At 42.3% G+C, this 16,012-nt stretch overlaps 1 protein-coding gene across 1 annotated transcript in view; it reads right to left on the reverse strand.

The window, feature by feature from the left end:
• Positions 1-16,012, reverse strand: part of SYTL3 (synaptotagmin like 3) — a 47,710-nt gene that overhangs the window by 15,086 nt on the left and 16,612 nt on the right. Inside the window, 7 exon segments of the mRNA XM_077348646.1 lie at positions 687-789; positions 2,766-2,944; positions 3,497-3,634; positions 4,109-4,236; positions 7,347-7,419; positions 8,776-8,842; positions 10,439-10,490. Of these exon segments, the coding sequence (XP_077204761.1) occupies positions 687-789; positions 2,766-2,944; positions 3,497-3,634; positions 4,109-4,236; positions 7,347-7,419; positions 8,776-8,842; positions 10,439-10,490 (740 nt within the window).

A 16,012-nucleotide genomic window follows, 5' to 3' on the forward strand; every position in this document is an offset into this window, starting at 1 on the left:
GGGAAGAGTTGAGGATATTATATTGACTGGAGTATTGGAGGGGATGTGGGCTGATAAACTGAAACTTAATCCTTACTAGGTAGAAGTGCTATTGGTCACCAGAAGGTCTGCTCTGAGTTTTGGTGATTTTCCACATTGGCCCATTATGCACGGCCGCCGAAACGGCGATTTTGGGTCACATGGAAAACGCGGAGGGGGAAGACGCGACGCATACCGGTTATGTACGGGGCGGGGCGCGACGGTGGCAAAACCCAGAGTAACCGATTATGCACGCGGCGATCTGGGCGCCGCTTCTGGTTGCGCCCCGGTCACCCGGAAGCTGCGCTTTCTTCCGCGTTTCACTGACGCAGCTTTTTCGGTGGCATGCACCGAAGCTGCGGCCGGTTGCAGCCGGCTCCATGCGTTATCGGTGATTTTAGTCGCCGCCATTCCACCCCGAATGTGCGCTAAAATCCCCGTGCATAATGGGTCATTGGGAGGCAAAACTCGTGCCAGCCCCTGCACAGCCTTGGGTTGCTGACGATGTTATGTGGAAGTAGCACTAAAATCCACCAGGAACTAGAGGCAAATTCCTCATGCAGAAATGGTCTGGAAGTTTCCTGAAATGTCAGTGGAAATTCTGCTGTGAAAGAAACAGAGTATGTAGGAAGGGAAATATCTGGATTATAACTATTGCTGTAATGTACCTTTAATGTTTCATGGAAAACAGGATCCACTGTGTTCTTTTTGACAGATGTCTTCCGTTTACTCTTAAGAGATTTATCAGGTAGCAAATAAGTCTTGACATACCTTGCAATTAAAGATGGAGACAGCAGTTAAGAGCAGTTAAAAGGAAGGAAGGCAGGAAATAAAGCCAATTATTGCTACTCATTCATTTGCAACATTCCATGGGTTTGTTTTGTTCTCACAGCTTTCTGGGCCTACTTGAACTATGAAGTTTATCATTTATTGCTTACATTTCCCCTCAAAGTTCTACAGATATATTCCTTCACAATCATTTGTATCATGATGACTGTGTAGAATGTAGCTGTATGAGTCTGCCACAACTTTTTGAGAGGCATTACAAGTAACAAAAATTCCCCAGCACCTGTGCTGCCAGAATCATGTTGTGATTTTTTAAAAATCCTCTCTCCCTATGAATGCTGTGTGCTCCAGCCAACAGAATTCCAGCTCTAGAGTGTCTATGTAGCCATAGTTACATTTAAGTGACAACTTTTAGCAAGGCTAATCCTCCCAATTCTAACTTGTTCCTCAAAAATGCCCTACAGTTTTTGAAATCTTTTGCTATGTGAGAAGCAGAAGTCTCTAAGCGGGTTACAATTCCCTTCCTCTCCCCACAACAGACACCTTGTAAGGTAGGTGTGGATGAGAAAGTTCAGAGAGAAACTGTTCTGTGAGAACAACACTATCAGGACTGTGACTAGCCCAAGGTCACCCAGCTGGCTGCATGTGGAGGAGCGGGGAATCAAACCCGGCTCACCAGATTAGAAGCCACCACTCTTAACCGCTATGCCAAGCTAGAATCAAAACAATCTTTTGGTTGTAGTGGAATATGTATTCACAATTAAATGTTGATTAATTTTATGTATTAATGAGTTCTTTACACCATGGTTAGAGTTTTCATGGTTTGAGAGCCAGCTTGGTGTAATGATTAAGAGTAGTGGCTTCTAATCTGGTGAGCCGGGTTTGATTCCCCGCTCCTCCACAAATTGGGTGACTTTGGGCCAGTCACATTCTTGTTAGATCTGTTCTCACAGAGCAGTTCTGTCAGAGCTCTCTCAGCTTCACCTACCTCACAAGGTATCTGTTGTGGGGAGAAGAAGGGAAGGCCACTGTAATCCACTTTGAGATTCCTTCAGGCAGTGAAAAGCAACATATAGGAGCCAACTCTTCTTATGATGATGTCAGTTCACACCTTTAGTTGGCAGTCAACAAATTGGAGTAATGCCCCATCTGGAGCAAAAGTGATGTCCTCTGACCATTGGAAAGAAGTGCCCATAATTTAAAAATGCCTTAATCCCCTTTAGGAAAATCTGAGTCTACTAAATTTCTACCACAAACAGAGCAGTTAATAGGGTGTAAACTCACTCTCTGCCAGGAATAAGAAATTGTAACTTATAGGGAGAAGGAAAATCTAAGTCCAGTATGGAGTCTGACACCACACTGAAACCAGAAGCATCTGTGAGGTGAGGTTCAGTTTTTTCCATGAGATTATTCCTTTCAACGTAACACAATTTGACTCAAATTCTTTGAAAATGACATACAACACTGCTCTAAATCACACTTAATTGTCCAATAAAATAAAAGTCCAGTAGCACGTTTAAGACCAACAAAGATTTATTCAAGGCGTGAGCTTTCGAGTGCAAGCACTCTTCATCAGACTAAGAACTGACCATCATAACAGTAGGAATATATCAGCAAAAGTTAATCCAGTTACATTAGTAAACTGTGTCACAGCATCCACACACAGCCACATGATAACTCCCTGCCAAACCAGCCAAAACACAGCTACACATTTAAACTTAATTGTCCAGACTACTTTAAAAGTTTAGGGAAGTACAATCCGTAACTTGTTTTGTTCCTAGCAACTCATTATTTCACCCTCTTCAGTAAATGTTTGCAGTGAAATACATTCCTGCAAATATGCCCTTCTGAAGCTAAATGTTAAATAGATTATTTAAATTGCTTTGTGACCCACAATTGTTCCCTATAGATGAATGTAACGGCTGCTCTCCCCCTGCACATGCAAAACAAAAGAAACTTACGGATTGCATTTCTTCTTTCTCTCTTCTCCATAAGCCAAATTCTTGCAGGCTTTGATGCATATTTCTAAAATGCTAGTGTTGAACATATATCTGATGGCAAATTCTATTTCACCACTGACATCAGCTTTCTCAAAGTTGTCAGCCTCACTGCAAGTACTGTCTAGGCTATACAAACTACCCTGTAAAAAGAGAAGGAACAGAAATAATGTCATAGAATCACAGAGTTGGAAGGAAGCTTCCAGGTCTCTAGTCCTACCCCCTGCCAAATGCAGGAAATTCACAACTCCCTGCCCACCCACAGTCACCCCAGTTCCATATCCAGATGGAATTGGGGTCACTGCGTGTCAAAGCAATTATTCGTGTATATCCGCTTAGACTGCACTCCTATGCAACACAAAGTCTCAGGAACACTACGGTCACTTCACTTCAGAAGAAGACTGCTTATGTTTTGGGCTTTCCTGATAGTAATCTGACTTTTGCTTCCTTTGGTGAATGTGGAGCTGTTTCCACACCTATGCCCTGCTAACAAGAACTGGAGAAAGGTCAATCATAAACATAAGCTCTCTGCTTATTATGGTTTGTGACACTCAGTATATTTTTGGTGATGGGAATTTTCCACTGTTTGATTAAAAGTAGCACCAGTGAATATTTAAGCTTCAATAATATGTTTCAAGAATCTATTTCCCTGTACTGGGAAACAAACAGAGGATGAAAGCAGGATCAGTACTTACTTGTTTTATGCCAGCAGAAAATATGCTGCTTAAGGGACTAGATGAAGTGGATTTTTGAATGGAATCCCTTTCAGGAGCAATTCCACTGTCCACTTGTGCTCCACTTATAAGTCGCTGAAGACTTGGGGCCTGTTTTATCTGTAAACAAATTGTCATTCATTTGCTTGCTTGTTCCGATAGCACAAGGGACCCAATCCAACCATTTTCAGCCACTGAAAGTTCCATTCATCTACGAAACTCTCCCACTCAAAAAGATCATTCTGCTCACAGCGCTGGAAGGCACAGACCTGCATGTTCTCCTTCCATTAAGGGTAACAGTGTGGTCCACAAATACAGGAACTTGTTATGCATACTGTGACTCCCTCTTAACACTCCTTCTCTAGACTTAACATGGGGGGAAATCTAAATAAAAGAATTTCCAATTATACAAAACATGTTCATCAAAATAAGGACAGAAATATCACACGTATGTGGATATTAGCGGTTCAAAAACCTTTTCCAGTCTTAGGTTCTACTTCATTTTCAGCCTGCAGAATCTGCTTTCAGAAGACAATGATACGTTCATTGGATGCATTCACTTTCCAAACTGCCCTTTAAAATATGTGCAAATACCCTGGTTCCAATATCAATGGCAGTATCAGACTGACTCCGCTTTTGCTTCCTTAGTTCCATCTCCTGACCATAATCTGCTGTTAGAAGACATTTTTCAACTTCCATGTCATTCTGGGACTTGGAGATATCTAGAAAAAGAAAGAAGGATGAAAATAAACATATATAAACAATATATTTAGATTTATGCTGGGATTCAGATGATTCTGAGAAAGAAAGGAAGAAAATGTTCCATCTAGTGGGGTGGATTCAACCATTCCAAGAAGCCTTCCTCCAATTTAAGCAGTGTTTCCATTGGAGGAAGAAGGAAGAGCCACTGACTTTGCTCAGTGGAGTGGTTCGGTCCCCCTTGATACGTTTATCATCTGCTCATCTGAACTCCAACTGTAATTTCAGGGAAGTGTTTCATACAGTGTATCTGAAGTATAATTATTACAATGTGTCTAGTAACACATTTACAATCATCTATGTGTTTAATCTCCGAGGAAAAGAATTAACTCTTGATACCATCCCATGCAGTTTGGCCCTCAGATAGCTCTTTCTGGAGAGATACAGAGAGGAGCTGGGTTTCCAACAAGTTTGGTTCAACACAATAAATTGAGAAAGGTGGATGTATGTCTGTAAACATGCCATGGACACAGGCAAATGAGCCACCGTCAGGTGTGAATCCTTTTAAATCCTTCCAAAGCCATCCCACGGCTCTTTGAAATCCAGCCTGGTGTAGTGGTTTAAGAGCGGCAACCTCTAATCTGGAGAACCAGGTTTGATTCCCCCCCTCCTTCCCCTCCGCATGCAGACAACTGGATGACCTTCGGCCAGTCAGTTCTCTCAGAGCTCTCTCAACCCCACCTACCTCATTAGGTTCTGGTTAAGGGAAGAGGAAGACAAGGTGATTGTAAGCTGATTTGAAACTTCTTTGGGTTGTAAAAAGAGGGGTACAAAAAACAATTCTTTTCTTCTTTATAAATGTCAACGACGCTATTAATCAGCTAACTGCCTGCAGTAAATGAACTATGTGACACACACAAACAGGATAATCTCTAGAGCAACTACAATTAGTCTGTTTCATTATCAGGTACACTCCATACCCGTAAGGAAGTCTAAACTGGGGTGAAAGCAGCTGATGAGGCAACACATAAAAAAAGGTAAAGGTATCCCCTGTGCAAGCACCGAGTCATGTCTGACCCTTGGGGTGACGCCCTCCAGCGTTTTCTTGGCAGACTCAATACGGGGTGGTTTGCCAGTGCCTTCCCCAGTCATTACCGTTTACCCCCCAGCAAGCTGGGTACTCATTTTACCGACCTCGGAAGGCTGAGTCAACCTTGAGCCGGCTGCTGGGATTGAACTCCCAGCCTCATGGGCAAAGCTGTCAGACGGCTGCCTTACCACTCTGCGCCACAAGAGGCAACACATACATTTCTTAAAAAGACTCCTACATTATCCCCCCCCCCCCATGATCAGTTTCCATGTATTTCCAATATGGGCAATATCTACTGCAAACTCTACATGTGTTTTCGTGCTACCATTAAGAGTACCCAGGGATTTCTTAGCAACTTCTATGCATCAGCAGCTTCTCTATACGAAACCTGCAAAGTACAAGCTAGAACTCATAATGAACAATGAAATGGTTAGCTATCGGGCAGCAGCTTAAGCGTATTGTTCTCAGATATATTATATGAGATTAAATACAGATTAAGGAAATATTAAAAAATATTACAGAAAATCAAACTGCTTTCTGTTATCTGCATGTGCGTTTACCTTAAAAAGTTGTAAGCACGTTATGGGCAAGCAAGCTTCATCTCAGTGAAATATGATTCCAAGACAGTGTTCATTTACACTTCTGTGACAGGCTCCTGTGCAGTAGCTGTGCAGGATCATTACTGATCACCTTTCCCAAACCTAGTCTCCCAATCCAGCTCACTGCACCAGTGACTACTACCAAACCTGGTACAACTGCTTCTAAGATACTTTAAATGTCTTACAAAGAGAAATCCAAGGGCTCAACCCTTCCATTCCCCACACCTCTCGATACTGGAGATGTTGCCAGCAGGCAGGCCACCTTCAACAAGTACAGCCCATCCCGCAGCTACAGAAAAGGCACAGAGGGAGGGCAAGCTGCTCAAACTATAGCAGCCGAGTGGGCTTGGGGATATGGAGTTGGAAAAGCAAGTCCTGGGCATTAACGGTTTATCCTTTTTTCACCATTGCAGGAGTGGGGCAGGGAGAAGAAAGCCAGCAGTGGCCAATGCAAGCAAGTAGCTATTAATAAGATGTGGCTGATGGTCCTGTCAGGCACCACACCCCTGGGGTATACACAGAGTATGTAACAGAAAACTGGGGTGGCTGAAGGAACCATATGGAGAGGAGAGTGAAAGAGTCAAATATGTTACACTGCCAGCTCTTGTCAGATAGGATCTGCATCTTCAGAGTGCTGGGTTAGACAGATTCTACCTAAGGAGATATTGCTTGTGTTACAGCCTGGATTTAGAGTAAGCAGGCTAAAACAGTGAAGGTTTTTAGAAATGGTTTGTGCCTCCAGAGGACTAGGAAGTAAGAAATCCTTTATCAGGAGATTTTGTATGTCTCTGACCCTGGCTTTTGGGATAAAGCAGGCTAATTTCAATGAACACTTAAAAGAGGAAACTAGGCTGCATTAGAGGTAAGTTTTCAGGGGTAGTTCACTAAGTGGCAGGAATTTCCAGAAGGAGCTCATGCTTACAATGTGAGATTCCTAAGTGAAGCTTCACTGGTAGCTACTCTTGGCACTCCTGCTTTGTTAACTGAAAAACTATAACTTTGTGAGCCCAGGAAATGCTGTTATTTTTATATATAGGTTTAAACTTCTTTATTGAACAGCCTTGTTACATCCAAGAAAATGACTATATTTTGCTATTTTCCTCTTGTATATTTTAAGCCTTAGCTGAAATTGCTGTTTTGAGATGCCACTGACTTAGGACCTGTTTGTCAGGTGGAGTTTAGGGTAGAGACCACACTGATCAAACCACACAACACACTACCTTATTTTAAAAGGCATTTAAAACCCCAACTTTGCCAGAAGGCCTACCAGTCCATGCCAGAGGGGCTGATAATGACCCAGGTGTCATCTGGCATAAGGAAAGAAAGCAGGTTTTACCTGGGGCCCCCTTGGGATTTTCAAGGCAAGAGACCCATTCAAATATTGACCAGGGCTAGGCCATCCAAGTCAGGCTTTAAAGCAGTAAAAATCCTTACAAACACTTACTTCTTATATGTGTGGTAAAGGACAGAAATAGGTTTTCCATAGACCTATGGAAACTTTTATTTTGGTCATGTTCCTGTGAAATAGAAACAAATAAACAAGAAAGTTAAAGAAATAAAATACAGAGTTGAGTTATCAAGGTTCTAGTATCACAGAGAGCATGCTTGGTGTAGTGGTTAGGAGTGCGGACTTCTAATCTGCTGAGCTGGGTTTGATTCCCCACTCCTCCACAGGCAGCCAGCTGGGTGACCTTGGGCTCATCACAGCACTGATAAAGCTGTTCTGACCGAGCAGTAATATCAAGGCTCTCTCAGCCTCACCCACCTCACAGGGTGTCTGCTGTGGGGAGAGGCAAATATGAACTCCTTTGGGTAGAGAAAACCGGCATATAAGAATCAACTCTTCTTCCTGTTCTTCTTCTACATGCCCTTAGAAGCTGCAACAGAAGCATGTGTGCAAGGCTTGCCAACAGGGCTATCACTTCTACAGCAGGTCATTGTGGGCACATGTTCTGGCAGGAATGGAATTACAAATGTTTGCAAAGCACAAGAGAGCTCAGGCCAGTCTTTTGGCATCTACCAAACCAAAGCACTAGAAATGTATAATGGCAGTGATGACAACAAACAAATGTACCTAAAAATGCATGTATATCGAAATGGCTAAATGCCACATAAGCTGCTCGATGCACAAAATAAGTAATTTTATCCACAAGTGATATTAATCCATTGTTCTGTATCTTATCATCAACTTTTTAATAACATTTAATTTTCTCCAGCCTGCCCATCTCAGGAAATATCATCAAACCCGAAGTTTCAAAAAGATCTTTACACCAAGACAAATCTTGACACAATGCATTTCAAGCTTGCAGATACACTAAAATGTTGTTGCTCTGGAGTTTGTTACTGCTCCCTGTCCTATAACAAATGTTAAAAGTGAAAGTGCTTAGAAACTCTTTGCCCTACTCTGACTCATCATTCTGAACAGAAAAAGTGCAAAGTGCTGCCCAACTGTTTCCACTAGGTTTCATTTTGTATGAGCTGTATTAATTAAATGAAGCAATATTATAGAGGTGAAGATATAGGGATGGAGGGAATTAATTCTGAAAATGCAGCAAGGAAATTAAGAAAAGAGGTGGCAGGTCACTTCCTGTATCAAGCTGAAAGACAAGTGAAAGTGGAGACAACCTATAGGGAGACAGGCTCAAAGGAGCAGTGAGTTCTCTCCCCCACCCTTCCATAGCTATGCTCTATGGCTATGGACCTAAACACATAGATTGCCACTATCACATCTAGTGTGGTCATTAGAAACTGACTTAATGTCACAATGTCATCTACTAAAAAAAGGATTTAAAGATTAAAAGGTTGGGGAGGGAGTAGGGAAAAGATTGTGCACAAGGCAAGCCATTTGATTAAAAGACAGAAATATACTTTACCGGTGTATTAACTCCACTTGTATTTTCAGAGAATGGAGGAGGAGTTGGAGGAACCACAGAAATGTTACTAAGAATGTAAGGAGAGGGGAATATAATTTTTAAAATGTCAATGAATTTCTTCAGTGTCCTATTCATCATTCTTTTCTCCCACTTTATTTACCATTGCAGCTGAAAATTCATCAGCCACAGATGATTGCACAAGATGGCTCACAACAAAAATAATAATATGCACCATAAAACAAAAAATTGTTTTGTAAAACAAATTACAAAACAATAGACACAGAAATTATAAGACACTAGAGAGCATATAACTGGATAAAGGAGGGAACTCTTCTTCTAATGCCTAAAGGCATGGAACAAGCGGGTATACCAAATTCTTATAGAAAGAATCCCATATCTGATAAAGCACAACTCAGAAGGGGCTACTCCAAGTCCCTAACTTCGCAAACAGACTGGCCCATCATTCATTCATTCATTCATTCATTCATTCATTCATTCATTCATTCATTCATTCATTCATTCATTCATTCATTCAGTGTTTGTTCGTTTGTTTTCCTGAATTCCACCCTCCCATAAGGCTCAAGGTGGTTTACATAAAATGTCATGAGTAGACATCATAAGAGTGGTTCAAACCATAGTGGTTCGAAAATTGATCATAACAGATTATAACAAAACTAGATAAAAAGCATGCTGCACATGTAAATGCAGCGGGCACTAGCGAGGCGGGTGCGCAGGGAGTCTGGCTCTGCGAGGCATGGAACAGAGTAGTCTCCCCTCCTTGCCCCTTAGCGCAGCCGCTACCGCCAGCGCTTCCTCGTCACCGTGCCTGCCGCCTCTCCGCAGCCTCCTGGCCACTGCACCTACCACCTCCCTGCCGCTGCAGCCACCACCGGCAGCTGGGTGCAGCAGCAGACTGGGCAGGCCTTGGCAGCTGGGAGGGAGTGTGTGGCTGAGAGGCCATGTGTGCGCCTTGCAGCCGGGTTTTGGGGGCAGCCGCTCCACAGGCTTTGATGGCTGTACCCGGATTAGCCCATGGAGCAGAAGCAGGGTCAGTCAGCCTCAACCAAATGCCTGGTGGAAGAGCTCCCTTTACAGGCCCTTTGGAATTAAGCAAAAGTTAATCCTGTTAAATTAGTAAACTGTGTCACAACATCAAAATACAGCCATATGATCATTCTTTGCTAAAACAGCCAATCAGTCCCCTCGTGCAGATTAATTTCTGTTTCAAGTTGGGGGGGGGAACACAAAGACTTGGGTTCAAATCGATCTGAATTCAGCAGGATCGAAAGCAAAAAAAAAAAAAAAAAGCTCTGTGCAGATTCAGCCCTAGAGCCAGTTTGGTGTAGTGGTTAGGAGTGCGGACTTCTAATCTGGCATGCCCCCCCACATGCAACCAGCTGGGTGACCTTGGGCTCGCCAGGGTGCTGATAAAACTGTTCTGACCAGGCAGTGATATCAGGGCTCTCTCAGCCTCACCCACCTCACAGGGTGTCTGTTGTGGGGAGAGGAATGGGAAGGTGACTGTAAGCCGCTTTGAGCCTCCTTCGGGTAGGGAAAAGCAGCATATAAGAACCAACTCTTCTTCTTCTTCTTCTTCTTCAATTGTACAATATACACCCTGTACTGCTTCAGCTAGAGGAGACATTGTCCTTCATATCCTTACCTTAGTTTTTGATAAGATTTCAAGAGCTTTGTGCCAGCAGTTTCATGCCTATCTATGAAACAAAAAGAGAATCCAACAAGGTCATTTGGCACCAATAAAACTGTAGTCACACAGTTCTTTCTGGTGAACTATTTACATTTTTTTTAATGCCCACCCTTAGGGATTCTTAAAAGGTTTTGTGAGCAATTTCAAGAAATGTGATTTTTAAAAAACAATGTGCTCTTCCAGATTTTCATTCAATGTACAATTGTGGATAGAAGAAGCTTAACTAGAGACAGAAAATCATTTATTAGTATGATTAAATGCAAACAGGCTAATCAGAGAAAATCTGTTGATCTGATCATTTAGACTGTTAAAACACCTACATGTAGACTTAAAAACCAGCATACTACTACAAACAATAACTATTACCTTTCTGCTCACTAAACTTGCTCACTACAATCAGCTCAGCAATACTTGCACTTCAAGAAAGCCAAGTGACCAATTACTTGTAACAAATAAAGAACACAACTCAGCAAAAGCACCAAGCATCCATAATTAACAGCAGAAATCCCATTCTGCTATCACAGCTATTTACAAAGATAATCATTGTGCCTTAAATAAATTATTAACTGAAACAATACAGAAGGTAACTCTAACACTGTTGTAATCAGTTAAATAATTGATAATTATTACGTTCTCACAGTAATCAGCTACCTGATCTTTTATGTCAGGTTATGCCACCAAAGGAGAGAGGTGGCCATGCATTGTACAAGAACTCTGTTGAAAGAACTCCTTCTCTCCCTCTTTGCAACTCTATGGATGCTTCCACACATTTGTTTTACTTTGCCTTGGCATCCATACAGCAGCACTATTTTCAGGAGCACCCACTTCTATTCATCCTGTTTCTATGTTTTTCCCTGGTTTTGGTGTGATCTTTTTGGAAAAAAATTGCAGAGTCCTGTTAGATGATGCACAAGTGAGAAAACAGCACTGTTTTCCATACCACAGCCCCCGAATGCCACTATTTGCCTCACCACTATTGGAGAAATTTTGAGGGGTTTCAATAAGGCCCATTATGCACAGAGTGCAAGGTCCGCATTCGGGATGGAATGGCAGCGGCTAAAATCACCAATTATGCACACTGCAGGTGGCAACCGGGCGCAGAGTCAACGTATGCTGCTGAAAAAGCAGTGTTAGCGAGATGCAGAAGAAAGCTTCCCGGGACCAGGGCGCAACCAGAAGCGGCTCCGGAGTAGCCACGTGCATAATCGGATACTCTGGGTTTTCCCGCCATTGCGTTCCATCCCGTGTGTAAGTGGTTTGCTTCGCTTCTTCCTCCTCCGCATTCTCCATGCTGCCGTTTCAGTGGCCGTGCATAATAGGACTAAAAACAGCAACTGACACAGTGCTGTAGTGTAACAATGTTATACTAATTTATTGCCACCATCTATGTGTTCCTTGCAAACTTAAATGGACTCCGGGGAATGGTAGAGGACAGGAAGGCCTGGAGGATCATTGTCCATGGGGTCGCGATGGGTCGGACACGACTTCGCACATAACAACAACATGTGTTCCTAGGGAGCCTCTTGTGGTGCAGAGTGGTAAGCGGCAAAAATGCTGTCAGAAGCTGTCTATCCATGAGGTTGGGAGTTCGATCCCAGCAGCCGGCTTGAGGTTGACTCAGCCTTCCATCCTTCCGAGGTCGAGGTCGGTAAAATGAGTACCCAGCTTGCTGCTGGGGGGTAAAATGGTAATGACTGGGGAAGGCACTGGCAAGGCCACCCTGTATTGAGTCTGCCATGAAAATGCTGGTGGGCGTCACCCCAAGGATCAGACATGACCCAGTGCTTGCACAGGGGATACCATTACCTTTACCTTATGTGTTCCTAAACTTCTTTCTTTTAAAAAAAGTCAGTGTATAGCCATTTTCATTGCAGAGTTATGAGGCAAAAGTTACAAATTGCACATTTTACCTTATAACTTCCCAATAAAAAATAGTAGAATCTTTCAAAAATAAAAGCTGGAAACAAATGTATTATTAGAATGCTACAGTGATCTAACAAGTCCCTGGGTTAAAACCTTCCAGAGGAGAGGTGGCATAGTGGCTATGGATAATGAAACAAGAAAAGTACTAGGAAAACTGCTGTGTATACTCTCATATTACCACAACAAATGCCTCCACATTTACAACAATGGAAGTAATATATATGGAAGCAGCCTATATGGGTATTTCAAGAGGATACCCCCACATACACACATAGGACTTTGAACATTTTAAATGGCAATGGATAGGTTAAATTTTAACAAATTAAAATTGGTTCCTAACTGATGGAACTGAGAATTAAAAGCACACTTCTTTTGAGGGGGTGGAGGTTTTAGGACATTAAGGAGAAAGAAAGTGCAGATTATGAAAAGGAAAATTATTTTTTCTTTATTAAATTCTAAATTATCACACAGATCTTTCAGTATCTCTGAAAGGCACCTACGGTGAAATTTCAAAAGCATTGTTGTTGTTGTTAGGCACGAAGTCGTGTCCGACCCATCGCGACCCCATGGACAATGATCCTCCAGGCCTTCCTGTCCTCTACCATTCCCCGGAGTCCATTTAAGTTCACACCGACTACTTCAGTGACTCCATCCAGCCACCTAATTCTCTGTCATCCCCTTCTTCTTTTGCCCTCAATCGCTCCCAGCATTAGGCTCTTCTCCAGGGAGTCCTTCCTTCTCATGAGGTGGACAAAGTATTGGAGTTTCATCTTCAGGATCTGGCCTTCTAAGGAGCAGTCAGGGCTGATCTCCTCTAGGACTGACTGGTTTGTTTGCCTTGCAGTCCAAGGGACTCGCAAGAGTCTTCTCCAGCACCAGAGTTCAAAAGCCTCAGTTCAAAAGCATTCATATTTTAAATTTCATTGGTTAAATGGTTAGATTTTAACTGACCAGCAGTTCTCATTACTGAAGCTCCGGCTGTTACAGTTTATGTCAGAATGCTTATGTTGCCTAAGGAGCAATTATTGTGAATTGAAAAATAAAAAGAATAATCATTACAATTATGGTTATATGTTTAGCATACTAATTATTTCTTCAAAAAAGTCATAAAATAAGAAAACAAATGTATTTGGCTACATAGCAAGGTTGTTGAAATTTCATTAATAGGATTTAAGCTGCCAACTTGGACCAGTTTTTGTATAATTTGAAATTCTTAACATTTTATGCTCAGACATCGATTTATTGTTCCCATCACTGCAAATTTTTCTGGTCCCATGGACAGAGTCAATCAATATTTACCAGATTCAAATGAGTAGCCGTGTTGGTCTGAAGTAGCACAATAAAATCAGACTCCAGTAGCACCTTTAAGACCAACAAAGATTTATTCAAGGTGTGAGCTTTCATGTGCAAGCACCTTTCTTAATATTTACTAGCTGATAAATCCCCAGAAATAACAGAACCAGTGGCCGAATTCTAGGCCAAGGTGATACAAAGGAACAATCGGCTAAGCAAGAAATAATTCTAGTCCATGGACATCTTCAGTTGATGTAAGGTATTGCTTACTGAGCTTTCTGGAGGAATGTATTACTGTATCATTGCCTATTACTTATTTACTTCATTTATTTGTTTTATCTTTGAGTATGCAATTACTATTAATTACTATTAACTATTAACTAATTCCTAATTATTTTTATTTAGACACTGTTTTTACATGCCATAAAAGATTTTTGAATTTGAATTTCTTAACAGACCTAGGGGTACTTCAGGAAGAAGCTGTAAGCAAAATATGTATATACCAATACATTTGATTTAAAATTATTACATCATTGCATCTGTGCTTCTCAGTCATTCTAATGCCACATCATGACCTGAATAGAATTCTGAAAACAGGACAGTTTTATTTCTATCAGACTGACTGTCAAATACACAATATTCATTGCTGTTTCCATAGGGCTGCAAGATTTCCATCCAGCACAGGGGGTGGGGGTAGGATTGCCAGCTCCAGTTTGAGAAAACTCCTAGAGATTTGAGAATGGAGCCTGGAGAAGATACAGACCTCAGAGGCATACAAAGCCATAGATTCCACCTTCCAAATCATTTTCTCCAGGGGAACTGAACTCTGTAGTCTGGATATTAGCTATAATTAGCTGGAGACTGGCATCCCTATGCTTACATCTCATATACAAAGGACTATTCTTTCAGCTGGATATAGATTGGGGCTGAATTTTGGTTATCCAAAATGGCTGCCCCCTGAAAATCAAAAAAATATTTGGGATTTTTCGGGAGGGCCAGATAGTTGAATTTAAGGGCCTTTTAAAGGAACTGAAGTCCCTTTAAATGCTTTCCAGGTGAACTCACTATTTGCCGAAGTGTTTAAAAGGACTGTGTATATGCAGTCCTGCTGAGGACCGAGCTTGAGATCTGTGGAAGGATCAAGAATCTCAGCCTCTGATTTGATCACAGCTGGCTGGCTTCCCTGTGGGAGTCAGTGGATTCAAATGGACTAGCCACAGCCTAATTGGTTGGTTCATGGCAGGATCCTCCAGGGATCCAACCAATTTAAACCATTGTGTCCAATCACCTACAGCCATGGGTCAGTCAATTGTTCTGAGCCTGCATATATTGTAGAGGTTGGTGCTATTTGTATCATGTGTCTTCACCAATAAAGAGTTGCAGTGATTCCAGTGTCTGTGCTTTCCTGAACCCATGGATTCAACAGGAACCATGTTTCCTTTAAATGCCTTTCCACCCCCTCCACTGAATGCAATGGAGGATGAGGGCACTTTCTTTGGGGGCCCACAGAATTGGATGCCCTTGTCCAATCTTGGGGAATTTGCTGATGACACCCAGCTATTTCTGTTAATGGACAACCATCCATCAACACCCCCAGACAATCTAGTCATGTTTCTGGAGGCCATGGCAAGCTGGCTCAAGCGGAGTCAGCTGAAGTTGAATACAGCCAAGACAGAGGTCCTCTGGCTGGGCTGGTATGTAGAGACACAAGTAATGCATCTCACAGTCCTTGACGGGGTGAAGTTAACACCGGTATCTTCCACCAAGAGTTTAGGCATGATTTTGGACCTTTCCTCATCAATGGAGGCCCAAATCATGAAGACAGCCTGCCTAGCATTTTTCTGCCTGCGCCAGTCAAGGCAGCTTGCACCTTAGAACCAGCTTGGTGTAGTGGTTAGGAGTGCAGACTTCTAATCTGGGTTTGATTCTGTGCTATCCCACAGGAAACCAGCTGGGTGACCTTGGGCTAGCCACAGCACTGATAAAGCTGTTCTGACCGAGCAGTAATATCAGGGCTCTCTCAGCCACACCTACCTCACAAGGCCTTTTTGGCCCTGACCCCAGCCTAATGGAATGTGCTCCCAAAAGGTATCAGGACCCTGGGGAACCTCATTCAGTTCTGCAGGGCCTGTAAGATGGAGTTCCTCCATCTTACCATGAGCAACAGTGGAAGGGCAGGCTAAAAATAAAACAGCAGCAGCATTGTTGTTGTTGTTATATGTACATTTTGAAGTGTGCTGTAAGACAATTTTTTTTAGAAATATCTAAAACCAAAAGAACAAACAAGTTTTTAGCTTCCAAGTCAGTAGAAGA

This window comes from Paroedura picta, chromosome 1, assembly GCF_049243985.1.
Source record: "Paroedura picta isolate Pp20150507F chromosome 1, Ppicta_v3.0, whole genome shotgun sequence".
NCBI classification, from domain to species: Eukaryota; Metazoa; Chordata; class Lepidosauria; order Squamata; family Gekkonidae; genus Paroedura; species Paroedura picta.